The 25,787-nt window shown below is 38.2% G+C and overlaps 1 protein-coding gene across 1 annotated transcript; it reads left to right on the top strand.

Moving 5' to 3' along the window:
• The first annotated feature begins 714 nt into the window (after positions 1–714).
• On the top strand, positions 715–12,603 carry arid6 (AT-rich interaction domain 6). Its single transcript, XM_037545840.1, has 6 exons — positions 715–832; positions 5,260–5,422; positions 5,602–5,654; positions 6,885–6,982; positions 9,646–9,799; positions 9,984–12,603. Exons 2-6 carry the CDS (start codon positions 5,266–5,268, stop codon positions 11,472–11,474), a joined length of 1,953 nt encoding a protein of 650 aa, XP_037401737.1. The 5' UTR covers positions 715–832; positions 5,260–5,265; the 3' UTR covers positions 11,475–12,603.
• Positions 12,604–25,787: the final 13,184 nt, after the last annotated feature.

Below are 25,787 nucleotides of genomic sequence, written 5' to 3' on the forward strand. Positions count from 1 at the left end.
TGAACACTATTGACTAAAGTATGCTTAACCCCTTAAAATCCCAGATTTACTATACACTAAAGCACATCATTTAGTAATTACTTACATTATATTTATGGCACTTGGCAGATGCTCTTATCCAGAGCGACTTACAATTTAAATACATTTTCACAGGTAGGCAAAGGTAGTGTTAGGAGTCTTGCCCAAGGTCTTTTAATGGTATAGTGTAGGGTCTTTGCCCAGGCTTGGATTGAACCCCAACAATGTTGCCTACTACAAAATACCAACCATTATACTCAATTTACTCGCTTAAAAATGACGGTTCTTTAAGGGTTCTTTAGTAAAGGTAATGGTTCTATTTTGAGCTATAAACTCTACATAGAACAATTTCATGCTTAAGTGGTTCCTTGCATGGTATAATTGGTATAACATATGGTTCTTTACAGCACTAAAAAGGGTTCTTCTATTATTATGATGTCAAGCTTGTAACAATAGAACCCTTTTGTGAGCTATAGAGGATTAAAAGGCTGATTGTTTTCAATTATCTATAATATTATTTAAGTGTAATATCAAGTTTAGGGCTTTTGTCAAGTTTATGGAACCAGATGAACCGGTCTGGCTCCACATTCCTGACAGAAAGTCTGTTGGAAACACCTCCAATAGGTTGTGATGTCACTCAGCTGTTCTTATAAGTCTGGCACCTTTTCTGTATGTGACAGTTGTGATCCCGCCAGATACTCGAGCGAGAGTGCAGCCGACAGATTGAGTTACTCTGAAGAGACACTCTGCACACATACTGGATTAAACAGATCCTTACTTCCCATCCAACTGATATAAAGCTATAAGAAATAAGGTAAGACCAGATCCATGTTGGATGAGGGGTTATAATCAGACTCGGATTAGGTTTATTATTGTACATTATTGCTGAGAGAAGGTAGTTGGGATTGAGGATGCTCAAATTCACACTCAGCCGACAGCCTGAATAAAACAACATGAAATAATAGCAAAAACAAAAATAATAATAAGAAACCAATAATAATAATAATAATAAATAATATCTATTTGCATCTTTCATACACAGAAATGCAGTTCAATGTGAAAAAATCGATTTAATTATAACCACTAATCCACTATGAGTGCCATTCGGGTTCTTTATGACCAATATGCAGTTGCATGCAAAAGTTTGGCCACCTAGTTAAATGGCATACATTTTGTTGTTTTTAGAGGTCAAAATAAGTTAAATGCTAAATATCTGCAAAGCATATAAACTAACCAGACTTTTCAGACTTTTCACATAACTATAGATATAGAGCCCCATGCTGGGTGGGGGTCTTAAGCAGATCTAGTCATATATTGCATAGATCGTTAACAGTGTTCAAACGGTGCTACACCGCAGTCAAGAGGAATGAAACTCAGGGGTTTGAGATGGACGGTACAGGCAGGAATACCTATCTCTGATTTATTCTGCCAGTCAGATTGAGTGTGTTTTGCAATATGGCTAAAGCTGGTGCATCATAAGATGGTATTTGCATATGCAGTATCAGTTATTTTTGTCTGTCATGAGGAAACTGAGGAACCTGTTAAAAGCTTGTGAAATGCCTACTGACTTTCAGTGTTTTTTAATGGAACATTTACATCCAGTTTTATTTTAATCTGTGGATGAGAGAGGAAACAAGGCCTTGCTAAGTAAGGCACCTAAAATTGAGAAACTAAATGAAAGGAAATATCTCATCATAGCCAGAGATGAGACATCAGGCCACACAACATCTTGTCCCTGAGCTTGAACTTGCAGAATTAATTGTAATTACAGGAAATGAGAGCGCAGTGAAACAAGAGACAAGCATTTTTCTGAGCGGAATTGTGCGCTCACAATGCTCTGACTGAGACCTTGTATTAGGGTATAGCTGCCCGGCTTTGTGGTATGTTGTTGGTCATTGTTGGGTGTGTGAGTGAACGGCAACTATCTGGAAGTATCAGTATCAAGATATCAACCATATACCAGTTAGACGAGGCACACGAAGAACCTGAGGTATTTACAGAACATATGCACCTTTGTGTGACATACTCAATCTAGCATGATAAAAGACTCTGTCTGCTTACTGCACTTGAACAGTAAGTGTCTTTTGTAAGTATCTGAGGTCACTCAACATATTGGCGCTAGAATGGCGAGTGATGTAAGAAGTCAATGAGTGCATTAACCGTACAATTGTTGTCAGATAATATTGTCAAAAAACTTTGACAATAAAAATTGTCGTTATATATATATAATATATATATATACGTTTGTGTGTGTGTTTGTGTGCGTGTGTGGGAAAGTGATAGATTTTCTATTATAGTAATTAGATATTATTATATTTTATATATTTATATTATAATTTTATTTTCTACAATTAATTAATTAACAACTTATACATTTTTCAGTAGATATTTCTAAGCTGATTTTTGAGGCACACAAACAACTTGCATAAGGAAAGGAAGTAAGTCAGTGGAAAATAAGTGAAAAAAATCTGAGTTTCAAAAACTGGAGTATAAAAAGTAAGTACATAACCACTGTGCTCTTGGTGAGAGAGGAGAAAATCAAACTGCGTCAGATCTGAAAAGATCCACAGATGTTTCTGTCCATCTTTCCACTGTGAGAAGATGACTCAGTGGCAGAAGAAAATTGCTCTAGAAGACCAAAACTGGGTACCTAAAATGTGGAGTAAGGAGATTATGGAGTGATGAGTGAAAATTTGTAATTGGGATTACTCAGATTGTGAGGTGTACGGCTGCTATCAGAACAAATACGGAACCCTCGTATCTCCAAAACAGTAACTTTACAAGAGAAGCAAATAACAAACTTTACTTTTAATGTAAGTCAATGGAACCAGACATTTTATTTACCAAACAAGTCATTTTGGGCTGTTTCTTTTTATCCATTTATTTTACACGTACTATAAAGTGCAATGGACAGTTTTAAATGATGTCAAAATCTGAAAAATGACAAAAATAGAGATATAAGGTATTTGACAGCAGCAATATATATATATATATATATATATATATATATGTATATATATATATATATATATATATATATATATAAAATGGCAAACAATATCTGGTCAACAGCAGAAACTGACAAATGAGGACTGATGGATTGTGTAGCAACAGGTGAACTACAGTCTGTAACTGTAGGAAAAGCTCATAAAGAGGGCAGTGAGTGGAAGTGCAAGGTAGGAGTTGCTAACAAATGTCTTCTTTGGCATCTTCAAACAACATGACTAGCCTTTTATCTTGTGTCGTAAACACAAACACTCTACCTGTCAATGTTAAAAACGTCTGTGAATCACACTCTTTTTCGTTCCTCTGCTGCCCCTGTGCCACAGTGCACCCTTGTTTCAAACCAATTCAGCCTGTCGGACCACTAGATGAGAAAAGCATTCATCTGGATGTGATTCAGTCAAACGGACATGGGAATTCAAGAGAATGTTTGTCCACTTTAGCATTCGCAGGGTTCAGCACATTTGAACAAGATGTTGCCCATTTTGCCCTCACTGATCAAATACAGCTGACTCAGAGACCAAACACAGCTCAGCTTTAGACCCTCTGTAGCAGCTGAACCTGTTCGGCTGGGCTGTTGGACAACATGCCCAAAATTGACCTGAAAGCTGATGCTTTGAGTAATAATGCTGTATAATAATCTGTGTGCTATCAGTGTCCCTGGATTCCACTTGAAATTTCCAAATAAACCAAACCGCGTATTGTACATTGATTATGATCAAATAACAAGATTATACAAACCCCTTTAACCCTAGGCTTATTATTCGGTTACTACATGTCAACATAAATAGACTCTAACTGGTCATTTAGAGTGGTTTAGTGTGACTTAGCGAGTTGCAGTTGCTTGCAGTGGAGAGCACACAAATAAAGTGACAAACACATTGTTTTGAGATTTTTGCTTTACAAATAAAAACTCATATAATTCATATTCATATACATTCACTGCTGGTTTTGATTTTTAAATAAAATGGTTATATTTGTGTTGATATCATTGTGACCCCTGGTCTGTAAGTTTCTCTACAATGAATCATTTCACACCAAATCACTCTGAATGACTTTGTTTCCATCTCAGTGACTGAACTGTGCTGAAATGTAACAAAACAAAAAAACTCTTTAAGGTATTTTATTCACTAACTACCAAGACACGTATACACTGAAAAATGCAATGCATTGTATTGACTTGATATATATGTGTACCTGATCTCCACATGATCTCCACCTTGCACCAAGACAGTTGCTGTTGAAGTTAAGTAAATTAGAAGACAAAACTCTGATAAAATTGTGTAATAGTTTGACGCCTCTTTCCTAGCACCCACATCCATTATCTGTCTTCTTTGTTTTCTTTGTTTCTGTGTGTTTGATTTGCATATTTGGTTCTTAGTTTCCTTGTTTCATATCACACATTTTTTTTTGTCACTATGTGATTAAATCTCTTGTTTTCTTGTTCGGCTCAGCAACTACATGACATTTCTGCCTCCTGCTTATTTGTTATTCTTTCTGCATTGGCAGAATTCTGAGTATTGATAGTGTCACCTGATTGTAAAGAGTGTTTGGCCCTGAAAACAGCACTATATTATATGTTGAAACATCTATAAACATATATATATATATATATATATATATGTGTGTCAAACACAGAATACAGAATTGAGGGCATGCGACAGGAGCGGAGAGTGAATGAGCGATTTGAATGAGTGAATTGACTGCATGTAAAATAAAAACAGTACCGTTTAGTGTGAGTTACGCTGAAACCTGAAACAACTTTACACTGCTTTAAACACGACGAGCAGCTAATCTGTCGAAGCATGTAATCATAGAGCGAACATGAAGCTCATGCTTAAAGATCCTTATTGACATTCCCCAATGTCACCCACAGCCCAGACTTATTTTTTTATTTATGTGACAAATGGCGTAAGTGTAATGTGATAGTCAATTAGCACTGCTGATCCACTCAAACCATCTCTGTAAACTTTACAGCATCTCATTCATAAAAGCTCTATTTCAGGGCAGATTTACTGATTAGGTTTCTATAGGCTATAAAAGAACTACAGGCCAATACACCATTTGACTAAAGCATAACCTGATAACCTTTAGTTATGCTCTGTTCGGAGCAGAGACAGGAATATCAGCACAGCTTTTTTTTCCTAAATACAGAACTGAAGACCACATTTTCCAAATGCCAGATTTGTAATTGATTTTCAGAACAGAGACACTGAGTTTGTGTGTTTGTGTCCTCAGGTTGGCATGATGGAGCTGGAGGAACAGACAGAGAAGAAGAATGGAGAAAAGGGAGAGGAGAGAGAGGACGCAACGGAGGAGAGTTTCCTCAAAGACCTTTACTTCTTCATGAAGCAGAGAGACACTCCGATAGAGAGAATCCCTCACCTGGGCTTCAAACAGAGTGAGTACAGAGAGAGAGAGGGAGAAAGGGAAAGAGCAAGAGAGAGAGAGAGAGAGACAGAGAGAAAATCGAGAGAGAAAGAAAGAAAGAAGAGTGAGAGAAGAGAAAGATGGGGAAAGAGAGCGAAGGAAGAGAGAAAGAGAGATTCTAACATACCTTTCTGTTCTCTCTGTTTCTAGTTGATCTGTTTTTGATGTTTAAGACGGTGAAGGACTTGGGAGGATATCACCAGGTAAAGACTCACTCATTTAACATCTTTAATAACAATAATTATTATTAATTAATAAATAAAAGTGATGTGGGGTTAAATGTGAATGTAACAAAGGTGCTCTATGTATGTTAAAAAAATCCCAAAAATAATCATCTGCACAGACTAAAAGTAAAGAAGCCTCTTTATAAATAAACAGCCTTTCATAAGCCTTTAGTTTGTAAAGCACTGTCTGTACCGGGTGGTAAACTTGCTGCACATTCATTATGATCTGAGTTCAGTATATTTTTAGTTTTAGTTCACCAAAGCAACAGAATACTAACAAACGTTTATAACATGAAAAAGTCTCAGTTTCAATAAAGCAGTAGTTTTAAATGATCAAATAATTGAGAATGGCAGTTCAGAGTGGACACGAAATGAAAGAAGGAAAAAAAAAATACTGCTACTAAGCTGTCCACCCTTACGGCTGAGCTGGATTTTTTAAAGGGGAATTCAACTGAATTGTCAAATTTTCTGCATAATTAAATGATTAGAATAGAAACAATGTCATTCAGAGTGGTATGACGTGAAATGCACAGCTCTATTTTCTCATCAGAATTATTCACAGTGGTGGTGATGGGAACTAGACGTCAGAACAGTTTCATGCCTTTAAAAGCTCCTTCACTCAGACCTATTGGTTATGACTATGCTGCCTCAGGTCACTGCTGTTCAATAATTCTGATATACTTTTTGGTCTAAAACATACTTTTTAAAACACATTCATGGTGGAATGATACATGCAGATTGTTCTCAGGCAAAATCCTGAAGAAACCTTTTTTTTTTCAGATGTTCCACTATGTTACCATCATTGACATTACATACAAAACTAGGAAGGTGTGAAGGCTCACTGGTGGTTTTAAATTGTAAATAAAATGGCTATATTTATGCGGCCCCTGGTTCCTATCACCACCACTATAAAGAAATCTGATTCACTTTCTCTACACTCTACTAGCATTTCACATCAATGACTGAATTATAGAGAAATTTTGACAAATTGGAGGAATTCTCCTTTAAATACATATTAAACACTGCATGGTGGCTGTAGAAGGCTGGATATCTGACTGTGCTTGTTTTTGCTCATACTGCTGATGAACATTAATCATGATCAATCATCCTGATCAGTTATTTGAACACAATTCAACTTTCTACAGGGCCATGGATTAGCAAACACAACTGTCAGCTGTGAGTGATGTGTGTGTGTGTGTGTATGTGCAGGTGACCACTCAGCAGCTGTGGAAGAAAGTGTATAACATTCTGGGAGGAAACCCACGAAGCACCAGCGCAGCCACATGCACCCGCAGACACTACGAAAAGTAAGTGAGAGAGAGAGAGAGAGAGAGAGAGAGAGAGAGAGAGAGAAGGGGGCGGACATAGAGAGTGTGTTTAGCTCTTTGTGGTATGTGACGAACTGTTAAAAATAAGGGTTCAAAAAAGGGTTCTTTGTGTGATGCTATAGAAAAACCACCTTCGGTTTCCTAAAGAATCTTTCTGCAAATGAGATGTGTGAGAGCAAAGAAACTTTTAAAGATATGAGAAAAAAAAACAATGCACAATGCATTAAGGTCTCAGGAAGAGGCTTTAAACAGGAATTCCACTAATATTTTAGGATTTCTGCATAATGAAGGGCTTATGATGTAAATGAAGTCATTTGAAGCAGTTTGTGAAATGTTCCATTCCAGAGAAACTTTGTGACTCATTCACTGTTCGTAGTGGTGCTGACAGAACCTGATTTTTAATGCCTCTGAAAACTTGTTCATGGAAATGTCCCATATTTGCTATTAGTTCTGAGATTTTTTTCATTTTATAAATTATAAATTAAAATGATATTTTTAAAATAAATTTCTCTACAATAAATGATTTTACATCACACCACTCTGAATGACTTTCTTTACATCTTGATGTCTGGTTCTCTTAGGGTTCTTTTATGGCATTGCTTAAAAATATATATTTGTGGTACCTTTTACTTCGAAGTGTGGATGGTCAAAATGTATACCTTGTGTTGTTGTGGGCTTGCTGTCCGTAAGGAAAAATGTCTTTCTCCCAAAATATACTGCAGCTACTACATTTATTAGAAGTATAAAAAGAAGCTATGTGAAGTACAGCAGCATTTCCCTGCTGTCTTGCATCTCTCTTGTAAACCTTGTATCTCCAAAATGGTAACTTTTCAGGAGAAGGAAAAAACACATTTAACTCAAGTCAGAGGAACCAGACATTTTCTAAGCAATTTTGGGCCATTTATTTTGGTCCACTCATGTCAAAATTTCCACACAACATAAAGGACGGTAGGAATTTTCAATTTATGTTAAAAACTGAAAAACAACAAAAATGGAGATACAAGGTTTTGGTCCAGCAGCTAATTACACACAGTCACACAAAAAACAGAATAACACACACACACCAATACACATTTGTGTGTGTGTGTGTGTGTTTGTATGTGTGTGTGTGTGTGCTTGTGTGTGTGTGTGTGTATATGTGCGTGTGTGTGTATTTGTATGTGTGTCTGTATGTGCGTGTTTGTGTGTGTGTGTGTGTGTGTGTGTGTGTGTGTGTTTGTGTGTGTGTTTGTGTGTGTGTGGGTGTGTGTGTGTATGTGTGTGTATGCGTGTTTGTGCATAGCAAGAAAAGAAGTAAAACACGTTGGTGTTTACAACATGCTCATAAGAGCCAAGCCCAAAGAGAGAAGCCGCAGCTAAATCAACAACACAGCTTAAAGTGAACGCAAAAGAAATAAACTGCATTAACGGCTCAAAACCTTTACTGTTTATTCTGTCTTAACTCTGTTAGCTATCTCACCTTCAAACTCACCCCAAACATCAAAGCACTATTTCCTGAAAAAACATACATTTATTTAGCTGCGCTTTCTTTGGCATGGGAACACTCAATGACTAATGGGTTGAGGAAATGGTCATGGTTGGTATACTGTAGTGGTTAACACCTCTACCTTCTACGCTGTAGACTGAGGTTCAATCCCTGCCTGGGTGAGCACCCTACACTATACCAATAAGAGTCCATGGGCAAGATTCCTAATACTGCCTTCACCTACCTGTGTAAAATGATCAAACTGTAAGTTTCTCTGGATAAGAGCGTCTGCCAAATGCTATAAATGTAAATGGTCCAAAATGAGCTATTAATGACAAATAAATCTTTTAAATAAAATCAAACAAAGATTTTACCCTGAACCTAGCCCTAAATTTAATGTTAACTTCCTCCCAAAACCTAATCCTAATCTAATATATATATTAGATTAGGATTAGGTATATATATATATATAATTTATATTTATATTTATATTATAGCTGTCACTCCTATAATGGTTTAATAAACACTATAATAAACACTACATTCATATATATATATATATATATATATATATATATGTATGTATACACACACACACATGTATATATACCTGATGTCAGAAGAAAACCTTGTATCTCAGTTGCTGACATAATTTGAAAATGCCTGTTACCCTTTACACTGCATATAAATAAAAAAATGACCTTCCATTGGTTCCATTGACTTACATAAAAAATAAAGTAGGTTTTGTCCTTCTCCTGTAAAGTTACCATTTTGGAGATACAAGGTTTTCTTCCGACAACAGCAATATATATATATATATATATATATATATATATATATATATATATATATATATATATATATATATATATATTTGGAGTTAGGCAAACTGGACACACTGAATTGCCCCTAGTTGTGAACACAAGTGTGTTTATCTGCCTTGTGAGGGACTGGTGACCTGGGGTGTTTCTTAGCTTCCGTCCGGTGACGGCTGCAATAGGCTCCAGCATCCCCCACAATTCAGAAAGATTATAGGATTAGATAATGTGAGTGTGTGTGATTTAATAAGCTATTTATCTGGTCAGTGAGCATTTAATGAGGTCAAAGCAATCTCAACATGAGGAGTAAAAAAAATCTTTGTTTGTATTTGAAATTAATACTGTTTTTCTGCCTACAGGCTGCTGTTGCCGTATGAATATCACCTGGCTGGGTATGGGGATGATATCCCTATCACTCCTCCTCGAAAACACAAGCTTCCACTCAGCTTGGATGACCAGTACCTGCTGAATCCCAAACGTGCACTCATCAGACATGCAGTCTCATTTAACCAGGTGCAGACACTCTCCACACTCTAGGCCCCAAAACAGTTCTATTACTTCAGCATGGGTGGTTCAGTACAACAAATCTACACTGCTCCATATTGAACATAAATTGTCCAATTACTTAATGCTTTCATTATTATTAGTAGTAGTAATAATAGTATTACCAACGTGTAACTCTCCTCTATTTCTTCAGCCTACTCCACATGATTTTATGACCAATGGACGTGTACGGATCATTTCAATGTCTGATGGTGTTCCACACCCTTCCTACATCCATCCTGGACCCACATCTCTACCCAGCCTCTTCTCTGTGCCACAGCCTATGGCCCCCATTCCTAACATCAGGACACCATTCAACACACGAAATCCAGTATCCAACCTTCCTCCATCGTCCTTTGAGACTGAAAGCTTGAAACAACCTCTGAAATTTCTGCGTCACCTGGCCATGGAGTATAAATCATCATCTGGCTGGGTAGAGCCTCTAAATCTCAGCAAAAAGACAGGCAAGATGGAGATGTCAAGCAACACCCCATCGTCTTTTTCTCCACCAGCCCCTAAAAAACTGCCAAAGTTCCTAAACGAGGCTTTGCCATTGTATCTAAACAGAGGTGATCAACCAGGAATAGCTGCTGGATCATCAAAGGTTGATGGCCCTGCCCAAGCGGTTGGGAACCCAATGAGCATGGATGAGTCACATGCCATCAATCTCACCTCCTCTTCCAGAAGCAGTCCAACTACAAAAAAGACTCCAAGTCCTACTCCACTCCTTGTCCACAGTTACCCCAGCACATTCACTGTCAAGCAACCAGAGAAAAGCCTCCATGTTCCCTCTGCCAAAGCAGGGCCTTCTGACATGCACCGTTCTAGCCCCAGCCAAGCCCCCAGCCAAGCCCCTAGCCATGCATCCTTAGACCCATACGGCGGAATGGAGATCCAGATACCTCTGTCTTTGCTGCAAAACTGGATCAAGGAAGGTCTGATTTCTACTCGCCAAAATCCTTCAGGTCCTTCTCAGGAGCCCAAGAAAACTTCCTCACCTGAGTCTCTCGGCCAGGGAAGAACAAGCCCAGAAGCTTCAGTTGGACTTGTTTCCCAAGATCCCAACAAAACTCCATCATCACTTGCTTCTCTAAGCTGGAGAAGAACAAGCTCTGAGTCTTCAGATGGTCCCTCAAGTGATCTCCCAGCAGACCTGAGCCTGAGGAGCCATGCAAGAGACCCAGCTAATCCTGACAAGCCTGACAGTAGGTCCATTGCTATGACTGCAATGACTGGTAACAAAAGCCAGCTACCCACCATCAACCAGTATGTAAAGCCCTTCATCATGCCACCATTTCCAAAGATACCATTCAGCAGAGACCCCTACCATTGTGTTTCCCACATCAAAACTACTCAAGAGCAGGCAAAACTGCTCAAACAGGCTAACTCTACCAACACAAGAATCAACAACAGTACAGGACCCAAACCTCCAGGCTATGATGCAGACTTTGGCCACAGCTTAGTTGCAAGGCTTGGGAAGACAGCGGAGAAGGCTCCTACATTTAAGCTGAGCTCTGCCTCCTCGCCCCTCATCCACATCACTCCAGAGCACCTAAAACTTCTCCTTGCAAGTTCACCTTTTAGACAGGAGAGGGAAAAGGAGAGGGTCTCCACACAAAGGGGATCAACTACTGGGTGCAGCTAAACCCATCAAAAGTTTGGGGACAACAACCCCCTTTCTTTTGCAATTTAGTGAGAAATATTTGTCACTGTTATGTTTCAGTTACCTGAAAATGTTTCATTAGCATAAAGCAGCTCTGTGCTAATCCTTTGGGTAATTTAACTTCAACATTAAGCTTCACGTCCATCAAGTTTTTGCCAAAATGATTATAGTAATTTATTATAACACTTTTCCAACTGTAAAAAAAGCATATATTGAAACTCTTTTGGCCCAAATGTGGTTAAAACAGATGAAAGTTTGAATGATGATAAAGGCATCACAATAATGAGCCTTATTCCCACAGTAGGGCTTTTCTCAATAGATTTTCAGTTTTATGCAAAAAGACAAGTAACAAGATCTAAGCTGTTTTCTATTCAGTTAGATAAGTTCTATTTAATTAATGAAGTTATTGAAAACTGACTAAACAAAGTAAAGCAACAAGTCCCCAAACATTTGATGGACAGTGTATGTTTTTTTCAGATCTAATACCTTTTTTTGAAGAATTATGAAAATCTGCAATAAGTTGGAATAAGCTGTAATAACACCTTACTAATTAATACCACATTACTAATCATTAATAGTCAGTTACAGTTTGTAAGACAAACTCTAAACTCAGGCACTGTGGATGTACACTGATAAAAGATGTCTGTGAATGGATATATGAAAGCAAATAATGTTATTTGTTGTATAATATTTTTTTGTAGTGTATTTTTTTAATATCTCAGGATTTGACACAAAGTCTCAGCTACACAGTCTTATAAACTCTTTTTTATAATTTTTTATATTTTTTATCTATTAACACAAATACATGAAGTTTATTCACTATTCTAAGTCTGACAAGTTCTAATCTTAAAGACTTGAGAAACATACAAATACCAGATCACGTTTTGTGCCTTTGCATTATTGTTTTTATTTTTCAAGATTTGGTAATTTTTTTAGATATACCTGTAGCAAGCCTTCAATGCAATGCCTGCATATTTGCTTCAAAATTGTTTTGTACTGTCATGTTATGTTTCTGTAGCATATAATATTATTGAATAATTTACAGTGCAGTAGTACAGGGCCTTTTGTAAATACTTTTTTCACACTTAAATAAAAGAAAATTCTTTTAAGATGAAATCTCTCACTTGCATTTTTTTTGTTTACTTTGATTTTTGTGTTTTTATTTTATGCCCATATTCTACATTTTTCTGTTTTAATTTTCCCCAGAGGTCCAATTATAATTCTTGTCATAATTAAATTTTACATTTTCCAGCCTCTCTTTATCCCTTAGAATTAAACAGCCTTTTTTTTATCATACCTTTAACACTTATACATGCAAATGACCTCTGTTCTGATTGTCTGCCCTGTAACCTGCAAAAAGTGGTTCAGGTTGAAACACTCCTTATAACTTCAGCATGAATGGGTGGAGCTAAACTGCTGTAGGCTGAATAAGTGGATGTATGTCAATGTCTTGATATTTGTGACATCATAGAATTTAAACCAGGCTATTTTTGTAGCCTACACATCTGGAATGGTTGGTGTAGTGTAGTGGGTAACACCTCTGCCTTCTATGCTGTAGACTGGGGTTCAATCCCCCACCAGGGCAAGCACACTATACGAATAAGAGTCCTTGGGCAAGATTCCTAACACTGCCTTCGCCTTCTTCTTTCGGCTGCTCCCTTTAGGGGTCGCAAACAGCGGATCATCTGCCTCCATCTTGCCCTATCCATTGCCTCCTCTACTTTCACACCAACCATCTCCATTCTTTGCCCAATATATCCACTAGTCCTCCTCAACACATGTCCAAACCATCTCAACCTGGCCTCTCTGGCTTTATCTCCAAACTGCTCCACCTTCACTGTCCCTCTGATCTGCTCATTTCTAATCTTGTCCATCCTTGTCCCTCCCAACGAAAATCTCAGCATCTTCATCTCTGCCACCTCCAGCTCAGCCTCCTGTCTTTTAAACAGAGCCACAGTCTCCAAACCATACATCATAGCAGGAAGCACTACTGTCTTGTAAACCTTCCCTTTCACTCTTGCTGCTATCCTTCTGTCACACATCAGCCCTGACATCCATCTCCACCCACTCCATCCTGCCTGCACCCTCTTCTTCACCTCTTTTCTACATTGTCCATTGCCCTGGGTGGTTGACCCAAGATATTTGAAGTCATCCACCTTTACGGCCTCTACTCCTTGCATCTTCACCTTTCCACCTGCCTCCCTCTCATTCACACACATGTATTCCGTCTTGTCTCTACTGACCTTCATTCCTCTCCTCTCCAATGCAAACCTCCACCTCTCCAGATTCTCTTCCACCAGCTCTCTACTCTCACCACAGATTACAATGTCATCTGCAAACATCATGGTCCATGGAACCTCCTGCCTGACCTCATCTGTCAACCTGTCCATCACCATTGCAAACAAGAAGGGGCTCAAAGCTGATCCCTGATGTAACCCTACCTTCACCTTGAAACCATTTGTCACTCCAACTGCACACCTCACCACTGTCTCACTATCCTCATACATGTCCTGCACCACCCTAACATACTTTTCAGCTACACCTGACTTCCTCATACAGTACCACAGTTCCTCTCTTGGCACCCTATCATATGCCTTTTCTAGATCCACAAAGACACAATGTAGCTCCTTCTGACCTTCTCTGTACTTCTCTACCAACACTCTCAATGCAAAAATTGCATCTGTGGTACTCTTTCTGGGCATGAAACCAAACTGCTGCTCACTGATCTGAACCTCTCACCATAGCCTTGCTTCAACAACTCTTTCCCATACCTTCATGGTGTGGCTCATCAACTTATCAACCTCTGTAGTTACTGCAGCTCTGCACATCACCCTTGTTCTTAAAAATGGGGACCAGTACACTGCTTCTCCACTCATCAGGCATCCTCTCACTCTCCAGGATTTTGTTAAACAACCTGGTTAAAAAGTCCACTGCCTTCTCTCCTAAACATCTCCATACCTCCACAGGTATGTCATCTGGACCAACTGCCTTTCCATTCTTCATCCTTTTTAAAGCTGCCCTCACTTCCACCTTACTAATTCTCTGCACTTCCTGATCCACTATCTCTCCCCCCATTGTCCTCCTCTCTCTCTCGTTTTCCTCATTCATTAGTTCATCAAAGTAGTCCTTCCATCTACTCAACACTCTCTGTTCACTCATTAGTACATTTCCCTTCCTTTATCAGCCTAACCTGCTGTACATCCTTTCCAGCTCTATCTCTCTGTTTAGCCAAACGATACAAGTCCTTTACTCCTTCTTTACTGTCCAGCCTCTCATACAGCTCATCATAGGCCTGAGCCTTTGCCTTTGCCACCATTCTTTTTGCTATGCGACTAGCCTCACAGTACTCCTGCCTACTTCCTTCATCTCTCTGGTTATCCCACTTTTTCTAAGCTGCCTTCTTCTTCTGAATACTCTCGTGGTCTTCCTCATTCCACCACCAACTTTCCTTGTCTTCTTTCCTCTGACCAGACGAAACACCCAACACATTCTTGCCAGTTTCTCTTACCACCTTAGCTGTAGTTTCCCAGTCCTCAGGTAGCTCCTCACTGCCCCCAAGGGCCTGTTGCAATTTTTCCCTGAACTGCCTGCAACCATCCTCCTCCTTCAGCTTCCACCATCTAATCTTTGGCTCTGTCTTCACTCTCTTCCTCTTCTTTGTTTCTAATCTCATTCTACAGACAACCTCCCTATGCTGCCTTGCTACTCTTTCCCCTGGCACCACTTTACAATCTCCAATCTCCTTTAGGTGGCATCTCCTGCTAAAGATATAATCCACCTGTGTGCACCTCCCTCCACTCTTGTATGTCACCCTGTGTTCTTCCCTCTTCTGAAAATACGTGTTCACCACAGCCATTTCCATTCTCTTTGCAAAAACTACATCCATCTGACCTTCTGCATTTCTGTCTTTCACACCATACATACCCAGCACCTCTTCATCCCCTCTGTTCCCTTCACCAACATGTCCATTGAAGTCTGCACCAATCACCAATCTCTCCTCTCTAGGGACACCATCTACCACTTCATCCATCTTACACCAAAATTCCTCTTTCTCCTCTAACTGACAACCAACCTGTGATGCATATGAACTGACCACATTCAAAATCACACCATCAACCTCCAACTTCAGGCTCATGATCCTGTCTGACACTCTCTTTACATCCAGAACACTTTTCCCAAGGTGTTCCTTTAGGATTATCCCTACTCCATTTCTCTACACCATGATAGAACAGTTTGAATCCACCTCCAATGTTCCTGGCCTTGCTTCCTTTCCATCTGGTCTCCTGGACACACAGAATATCTACCTTCCTTCTCTCCATCATGTCTGCAAGCTCTCTGCCTTTACCAGTCATTGTCCCTATGATCAGAGTCCCTACTCTAACCTCCACACTCCTGCCTTTCCTTCTCTCTCGCTGCCTTCTAACCCGCCTTCCTCCTCTCCTCTTTGATGGTCTTCGACCTACAGTAGTCCAATTTCCACCGGCACCCTGCTGGTCAACAGCACTGGAGGCGGTCGTTATTAACCCGGGCCTCGACCGATCCGGTATGGCAATCATATTTGTGATCCGCATGATAGTTTTGGCACAAGTTTTACGCCAGATGCCCTTCCTGACGCAACCCTCACCATTTACCATAAGTACACGAAGTACACCCCTAATGGCTGGTTTCCTAACACTGTCTTCGCCTACCTGTGTAAAATGATCAAACTGTAAGTCGCTCTGGATAAGAGCATCAGCCAAATGCCGTAAATGTAAATGTAAATGGAATGTATGGACTTGGTAGTAAAGGGCATATTTTCTAACTTTAACAATGTTACATACTACATCAAAAAAAGTTTTTGGATATTTTTTTTCCATGACACGGGTCCTTAAAATATGTATAACCAAAGAGCCCAGGACACGTATGAGCTAATGGTTAAATACATTTATATATGACATATATACGTAAGATAACTAATAATAATAATAATAATAATAGTAGTAGTAGTAATAATAATAATAATAATAATAACAATACATTAAAATAATAATTACATGAAAATAGGGAAGTAAGTAAAAGAGAAAAAGGGAAAATGTAAATAAAGAAAATGAGAAAATCTTCTGCACTGAAAAAGGTATTAATAATTTATTTCTGTAAAATACATGTCTCTCTAAAATAATTTAAACATTGACCCCACACCTCCTAGAAAAGATGAGGTTTCTTCTACCACCAATGTGAATAAGTCTGAGTATTTCATACCATTAACAACAAACAACAAAGAAACAAGAAAACAAAACACATAATAATAAACACTCAGACAACAAAATTATCCAGACAAATTAACAGGTTTTTGTCTTTCCTAAGAGCCAAAGTCGGCTGATATGAGGAACTGGTTTTGTTAAACCTGTAATTCTAGAGGAACAGTGACGCTCTGACCTGTCAGAAATGTACAGTCATAGCTTAAATCTTCTCCATGATGTAAGCAAAAAATAAGGGCCAACATTCAACATTCATAAAAAAAGAACAATGAGATGCATTCAGATGCTGATTACAGCTGCATCTGGTTTCATATTAACCAATCTAGGCTTGTCTCTGTCTGAGGCCATGTTCAGCACAATGATGCAATCCAATGCAGATTCTTTTCACAGCAGTTCTGATACCAACACTGTTAGATATAAAGGTTCTGTGTAGGTACATCCAGGTTTTTCGTTCATCAAGGGACAAACAATGTAAATGTTCCCTCTTCCAAGTGGAAAAGCACGTATTTGTATCTTTTCATAATCTATTGTTTTAATTAAGCCTGGAGACAAGATGGGGTGTATGGAGTCATATACAACTTATTAAACATAATTTCAATGGATTATGATACATTTATGTTCCCTGACTAAAGGCACTGAGATGCACCCTTGAGGGTACCACCCCAGTGACAAGAGGGGTCCTGCCTCTGCCCAGTTTGTACCGTTTTTTTGAGTGTATGAATGGAGTGTGCATATTGCTAAAAAACAGACCTTTCCATTATTTCTCTCAACTTTCTGTCTAAAGTAGTAAACTGTGACATGTTTTTGTCCTATGACAGCCATGTTCTCTAAAAAGTATCAGTTCAAAATCTTTCAGTTTAACTTTATTTACATCATTACATCAGTTTTTTACAGAACTCTGTAATGAACTATTCTTTAATAGTTGATTGAGAAAGTGTCAGTAATGCATATGTTCACCTTTATTAATAATCACACAGGAAACACACTCAGGTACATCTTTGGAAGACTAGATCAAATGTACCTGATCAAAACAGCAGGAAAGCAGAAGCTGAAGGATAGACTGATACTTATGACTTTCTTTAAGAATGTCCTTCAGCCACAATAAGGCTGAGAGGCAACTACACTTCAAAAAGATAAAGAAATGAGGAATGTGTCCAGGAAATGTTGTGAATGAGGGGCTTTTCTTAGGGACTCTGAGGCAGTTTCCTGGTTGGTATATCTGACTGTCACAAAGTCTTACAAGTGTGACCCACTCCTTATAAAAACACTTAATTTTTTATGAGGTGTAAGAGTCACACTGTTTTGCCACTGTGCTTTACATAATTTTTAAAACTGCACCTCAACTCGAGTTCAATTTTTGACTTAAAATTTGCAACATTACTCACCTACATTACTCACCTCATTACACACCTACAACCTAGTTTAACATCCATATTCAAGTGTGACTTCCAAGAAAAACCTGTACTTTGACTTATATTGAAAGGAAATCAATGCAAAGAAAAGACATTTGGTGCCTTACCAACATTGTTTTCTTGTAAATATACGCTCATTCTGAAATTGATGCCTAATATATAGTCCAAAAAAGGTGAGACAGGGGCAATTTTAGACTAGGAATGGAGTGAAATCTTCAAAAAGTGATTAAACAGGTGATGCAATCCTGCTTGGGTATCCAGGAAAGGCTTAATTCTTCATAAGCAAAGATGGGCAAGGCTTACCACAAAGCTTATGAACAATGTTCCTCAATGAGGAACTGCAAGGATTTTAGGTACTTTATCCTCACAATATCATCAAAAGATCTGGGGAATTCTTTGGGTAACAACTATGCTTCTGTGATGGATATAACCATGTGAGCTCAGGAATACTTTAACAAATCATTGTCCATAAACATAGTGTCGACATCGTCCAGAAACACTGCAGATTTCTCTAGAATTGAAATATAGTGGAAACGTATTCCAGTCGACGAGCAAGCCTCACAGATTAGTTATGAAAATAATAGATGTCGTGTACACCAGGCCGAATGCTGAAAGACATATAGAGCATATGCTGACTTATAGATAGATAGTATCTCTTTCAGGGACATCACTGCTTATTCCAACATTATGTCACATTTTATACATGCTTTAACAGGTTACATAATCAGATTCAGACTGCAGTCCAGACTCATTTTCCAATTAGCAAAATATCATTGCTTTCTGTTGTATTAGCATTCTGCATAATGCCCCAGCTGACTTGAGGTTTATCATTATTGTGTTTTGAGAGTATTTACATGCAGCCAGAAAGGATTTTAGTATATGCTAGAATTTGTCACACGCTGCTCTGGAACTGTAGAAGAGGTCAAAAAGTCAACTGACAAACTCTTCAACAAAATTGGAGTAACTTTTCACTTTGCTATTCTTGGCTCAGTAAGGTAAATTATGAGGACAAAAAATATTTATGACTGTAGATTTCCAGCATTCATTCCAACCTTAATCTTTCCACATGCCATGCCCTGTGGGCCTCTCTCTTATCTCTCCTCTTTTGTTCATCAGTTGCTTTCATGTGTTTGTGTAAAACAAGGATGTGCCACAACGTATGTAAATGTTTATCTGTGGTGAGAACCTGTACCAATAAAATTATTTAATCATAGACAAAGAAACCACATTTTATTAACTCTTAGGACTCTTCCAAGGTGAACTTGCCTCAAAATAGTTCTTCATACATCTATTTACTTGTAGGCTGTAGAAACAAGTGGATGAATTCTGTCGAAAGAACAAATTTTAAATCCCTCATTTGTTTGTGCATAGGAAATATATTTTATATATTTTTAATTTAATAAACATTAAACAGTAAGTCAACACAATTTAAGATGGAGATTTTTTGGGGGGAATTTATTATCAGAAGTACAATTTAACTTTTTAAAGTTAAAACAGCGACTTATTAGACCATGTGTGACTTTCCAGGCTCCAGATGAGTTGCTTAGAATAACCTGCATAGCAAAATGGGACTAATACTTGAATTCTAATGGTAAAAAAATATATAGCAGTGAAGTTTGGATACCAAATACACAGCAAAATCCCCAGAGTCAAATAAATATCTACATGTTCACAGAAATTCATCTGGGTGTACTAATTTACAGTTGCACTAAACTTCAATAAATTTACTGTTGTACTAAAACCAGGGTTGAATTATTAAATGTAAGTAAATAACATCTACTGTGTTGGACCAACACGTAGAGTTGTGGATTTACTCTTAGAGTTATATATAATGTGCATATAATGTAAGATAAACACCTACAGTGCTGAACTAATACCTTCAGCATCAGCATATTCAGGGTTGGTTCGACACCTACAGTATTAAAAGTGGATTATTGCCATTTACAATGTTGAATAAAGACCTAAAGCATTGAATAAACCCCCAGAGTGCTGAATCAACACCTACAATGTTGAAATAACAACTACCATATTAGATCATCACCTTCAGTAGTGGATTAAGTTATGGATTAACACCTATAATGTTAAATTAACACCTAAAGTGTTGGTTTAGCACCTTACATTTTTGATTATCATCATATTCAGTGTTGGATTGCCAACTACTGTATTAAATCATCACATTCAGAATTGAATTAACACCTAAAGTATTGGATTAAGACCTACAGTGTTGGATTGACAAATTCAGCATTGGTTTATTGGCATATTCAATGTTGGATTAGTACCTATAGTATTGAATTATTACCTACAGTGTTGAATTAACACCTACATTGTTCTGTACTGGATTAACACCTGCATTATTGGAATATTTACTCTCATTATTGGAGTTTCTCTTTGTCCAGTGTTGACATGTAGAGAGATGCTAATTCAATACTGAAGGTGTTTTACAGCACTGTAAAAGTTAATCTCACAATGTAGGAGTTATTCCAGGAGTTAATACAACACTGAATCTGTTCAACTAACAGTCATTTCAGTGAATTTAATCTTAAAATGATCATTTATGTACTGGTGAATTAATTCATTCTTTCATCGATTTATTGATTCAGTAATTTTTCACTTCATCTGGCTAAATTTAGACAACAGTAATGATTCCCAGGTGTTCATTGTCCAGACATTCATTTAGACTTCACTAAATGCATTCTCAGGTTGCCTTTTCAAGGCACTAAACCCGATGCACTAAATCTGATGACCTGGACTCTAGTTACAAAAAAAATGTCATCAAGCCCTGGCAGAGATACAAAGACTGTTTTACTGGTTACACAAGCAAAAAGCAAAGCTGCATATCAGCACGTTAGTGTCTCCTCTACACTGCAGCCTCATGTGTTACAAAGGCGGATTCTTCATATGAGCATACGCCAAGATGGAGAGATGCAAGCTGATAGATCTCTGACATGAACTGAACACAAACAAGGAGACATGCATACACACAGCCATCCGACCACAAACTCATAGACCCAAAGGGACTTTTAACTTTTCTTATTTCCTTCACTAATATGTACTTTGCAAATGTGTAAGGCCAAAGAGGAAATCAGTAGTACTTCATATCATTCAACTGCAAAATCTACAAATATTTTCCTTCTACTTAAAAAAACCCCTTATCTGCTGTCGTTTCATCTGTTTGTTCAAAGATCCGGATTCAGTTCTCAAAACAAACTTTCTCAGCATGTCCAAATAAAATGATACAGCATATCCCATTGTTTTATTTTAAGATTCAGATTAAGAGACCTTTATTAGTCCCACAACGGGGAAATTTCACCTCTGAGCGAGGTGACCGAGACGCTTCTGTACAGAACACAATTGTAGAAAGCAGAAATGGTCCTTTAATCACTATTACTTACATTAGAAAATCAGAAACACTATATAAAACACTATTATTGTGAACAGAACGTGGGACTTAAGTAAAAAAATTGCATAGGCTAATATATGTTTTCTGCAACCACAGTCATACTGTTGTACATTTTTGGCATTCCATATCTCATAGGGTTCATTGTTTGCACATCACTTACTGCAGTGCACTGTGGGACTGTAACAGTGCACTGTGTCACGATTGGCCCCTCCCAGTCCTGTCCATGTGTTCGTGTTGTGTTTTGGTTTAGCCCATGTGTTTTTGTTTTGGTTTTCAGTCCAGCCCCTTGTTTTATTACTCCACCTCTGACTGTCTGCACCTGTGTTTCCACCTATCCCTCATTTACCCTTATGTATTTAAGCCCTGTGTTTTCCCCTGTCTGGTGGCTGGTCTTGGGTTGTTTGATTCATTTTGTCTGCCCCACGATCAATCCATGTTGGCTCGATGACCCTGGACCATCTAGACCCTGATTTTGGATTTGCGCATAATAAAAGTTGCTTATCTAGAGAAGGCATATGATAGGGTGCCAAGAGAGGAACTGTGGTACTGTATGAGGAAGTCAGGTGTAGCTGAAAAAGTATGTTAGGGTGGTGCAGGACATGTATGAGGATAGTGAGACAGTGGTGAGGTGTGCAGTTGGAGTGACAAATGGTTTCAAGGTGAAGGTAGGGTACATCAGAAAGGTTGGAAAGGTTGACAGATGAGGTCAGGCAGGAGGTTCCATGGACTATGATGTTTGCAGATGACATTGTAATCTGTGGTGAGAGAAGAGAGCAGGTGGAAGAGAATCTGGAGAGGTGGAGGTTTGCATTGGAGAGGAGAGGAATGAAGGTCAGTAGAGACAAGACGGAATACATGTGTGTGAATGAGAGGGAGGCAGGTGGAAAGGTGAAGATGCAAGAAGTAGAGGTCGTAAAGGTGGATGACTTCAAATATCTTGGGTCAACCATCCAGAGCAATGGACAGTGTAGAAAAGAGGTGAAGAAGAGGGTGCAGGCAGGATGGAGTGGGTGAAGATGGATGTCAGGGCTGATGTGTGACAGAAGGATAGCAGCAAGAGTGAAAGGGAAGGTTTACAAGGCAGTAGTGCGTCCTGCTATGATGTATGGTTTGGAGACTGTGGCTCTGTCTAAAAGACAGGAGGCTGAGCTGGAGGTGGTGGAGATGAAGATGCTGAGATTTTCGTTGGGAGTGACAAGGCTGGACAAGATTAGAAATGAGCAGATCAGAGGGACAGTGAAGGTGGAGCAGTTTGGAGATAAAGCCAGAGAGGCCAGGTTGAGATGGTTTGGACATGTGTTGAGGAGGAATAGTGGATATATTGGTCAAAGAATGTTGGAGATGGAGCTGCCAGGTAGAAGGAGAAGAGGTAGACCCCAGAGAAGGTTTATGGATGTAGTGAAGGTGGACATGGAGATGGTTGGTGTAAAAGTAGAGGAGGTAGTGGATAGGGCAAGATGGAGGCAGATGATCCGCTGTGGCGACCCCTAAAGGGAGCAGACGGAAGACGAAGACGAAAAGTCGCTTATCTCAGCGTACGCGTTTGCCTTATTGCTCCCCACTGTTACACACTGGCTATTCTCCACTAGGTTGTTTGACCCTACAAAATAGTAGATACCCGCTATATTGTGATTAGGGACCATTTCTGTACCCTATAATAGTGTTCTATATAGTGATTTAATGTATAGTGAATAGGAGCCATATCTATACCCTCTCATAGTGTTCTATACAGTGTTTGTGATTTCCAATATAGTGAAAAATAATTTGAAATCATTTCTATTCCTTATGATTATGTTCCATATAGTGCTTGGTTTTCCAGTGTAGGGAATACTAAATAGGACCATTTCTTCTTTCTGTAATAGTGCACTATATAGTGCTCTGGTGTATAAAAGTGATTAGTCATCATTTTTGTTCCCTATGGTGTTCCAGTCTATATGAATATTTATATAAATAATATACTGATGGATTTGTGCTCTGCTGAGTATTTTCAAATCATTATACTTTTACCACTCAAGTATACTGGAGAGTAAAGGAATCTACTTTTAACATTTCAGCCATTCATATTTAGTTATTAATTCATATTTTTGGTTTAATTTAATTATGTTTTGATGATGACCATAGCTGTACCTCTCTCTATGTAGCACTCCTAGATAGTGATTGGGGGCCATTTCTGTTCTCTATAACAGTGTTCGATATAGCGCTCCAGTGTAGGGAATAGGGCATTTCTCTTTATTTTAGTGTTTTAAACAGTGTTAGTATTCCACTGCAGGCAATAGTAATTAGAGATAATTTCCAACGCAGTAAAAACCTTGTTGACCTATAATACAGGGCCTTGAGCTTTGACACCACTGTGATCTCAGGCCCAACCATTTGGCCTAAGGCCTCTGACGGCTCCAAATTTTTTTGCAACAAAGAAGATGCACGCAAATGGCATGTGAGAAAATCACAAAATGGCTCAATAGGACTGACCTCTGCATGAATCAGCATAATTATTATTATCTGCCAGATACAGAAAGTGAAGAAAGTAAAGCAAATGATTCTCATTCTTAGCATAGTGCATGTGCATTGTGCATGATAGTGCTGATTAGTCTAAGCCTGCTGGTAGGGAAAGGGTAGGATACACCCATCCAACTCCACTATGCACAAACACTACACATTCTTTAACGCAGACCCAAAGGCTTGTTTTGCCCCTAAATATGTGCAAAAGTACTGCATGCAATTCAAGTTTTATTACTTTTCACATGCCTTGTGAGCTTCCATGTCATCTCTCTTCCCCTTTTCTTCAAGTACTCTCACGTGTTCATGTGAAACAAGGATGTACCAGCTACAGTAAATGTTTATCTGTGATAAGGATCTGTTCTACCAAATTATTTAGCTATACAGACAAAGCAAAGGAAATCTATAAATACTTTTTCCAGTAAACAAATAACATGCTGTTTCATGTGTTTCAGAGATCCGGATAGTCTTCAAAATAAACACATTTCCAGCATATCCAAATAAGATGATCCAGTGTAAGCCATTGCTTTATTTGATTAAGTGTTATTTTTAAATGAGCTCCAGTGATGAATTTAAACAAGGAAAGTTGTTTGAAAATAAATTTCTTAAGAAGAGCTGTGGTGAATGAATTATTCATGGAGGTCATGACCAGAACATTACAGCCACCGCGAGGCATCCTGATACGGACTAAGAGACCTCAGGAATTTTCATGTGTTTCACAACTCGGGCTGAAAATTCAGCGATCACGCTGTGATAACAACAAAAAACAAAAATCAGGTTTAGTACAGTCTTTCAAGCATATTATACGCTTATGACACTGAATGAAAGCTAGTAAAGTCTGAGTGTATTACACCACATCATCACACGGGCCTTGTTAAACTACGCTAAACTACAGTATAAGCAGTGATTTCTGTTAATCTTCAAAAATAATTCACAATTCCACTGATTTTTCTAAACGGTTAAATTGTAAACAAAGTCATTCAAGTCAGTTTGATGTGAAATTCTCTACGAGCTACCTTTTAAGGATGTTTTCTTTACAGTTGTGGTGATGGGAACCAGACGTCCAAAGCATTACATTATCTCATGCCTTAGAAATTGTTTTATGATAGTTTTGGCCTAAAATGTATTTTCTTAAATTGCAGAGGGGTACATGCAAGGTATTAAAAACATTTCTCTAATTTTGCTACTATTTTGCCTTGCAGCACCCTGCATGTGACCCTCCGCCATGAATGTATATTAAAAAAATACTTCTTAGTCCAAAATTATATCTCAATCATAATAACTTTCTGTGATGCTGTGAGTTTTAGAGAAACTGAACTCTTTAGACATCTGGTTGTTCCACTGTTGCTCCATAATTTTGAAGTTTCCCTAGAATTAAGCATTTCACATTAAACCCCTCTGAATTAATTCACATCTTAATCAATGAATTATGCATACATTCTAAAAATGGTGGAAATCCCATTTTAATGTTAATTTTACACATATTTTTACAAAATTGGTGGACTATGCTTTAAGTGAATCAACTATGCTTTAAGTGAATTGGCTAGGAACCAACATGATTAGAGTTACAGTTGAATCAGCAGTAGCTAAACTCATTATCACTCACTGAACACATTAATGCTGCACAAAAACTCTTTAATTCAGAGTTTAAACACACTACTGTCAGTTATCTCCCAAACAAAACATGAAAAATATAGATTTTTGCTAAATACTTGCTTTCAAACCCCTGGCTTATAGCCTGTGACACAAA

The sequence above is a fragment of the Pygocentrus nattereri genome, chromosome 16, assembly GCF_015220715.1.
Source record: "Pygocentrus nattereri isolate fPygNat1 chromosome 16, fPygNat1.pri, whole genome shotgun sequence".
NCBI classification, from domain to species: Eukaryota; Metazoa; Chordata; class Actinopteri; order Characiformes; family Serrasalmidae; genus Pygocentrus; species Pygocentrus nattereri.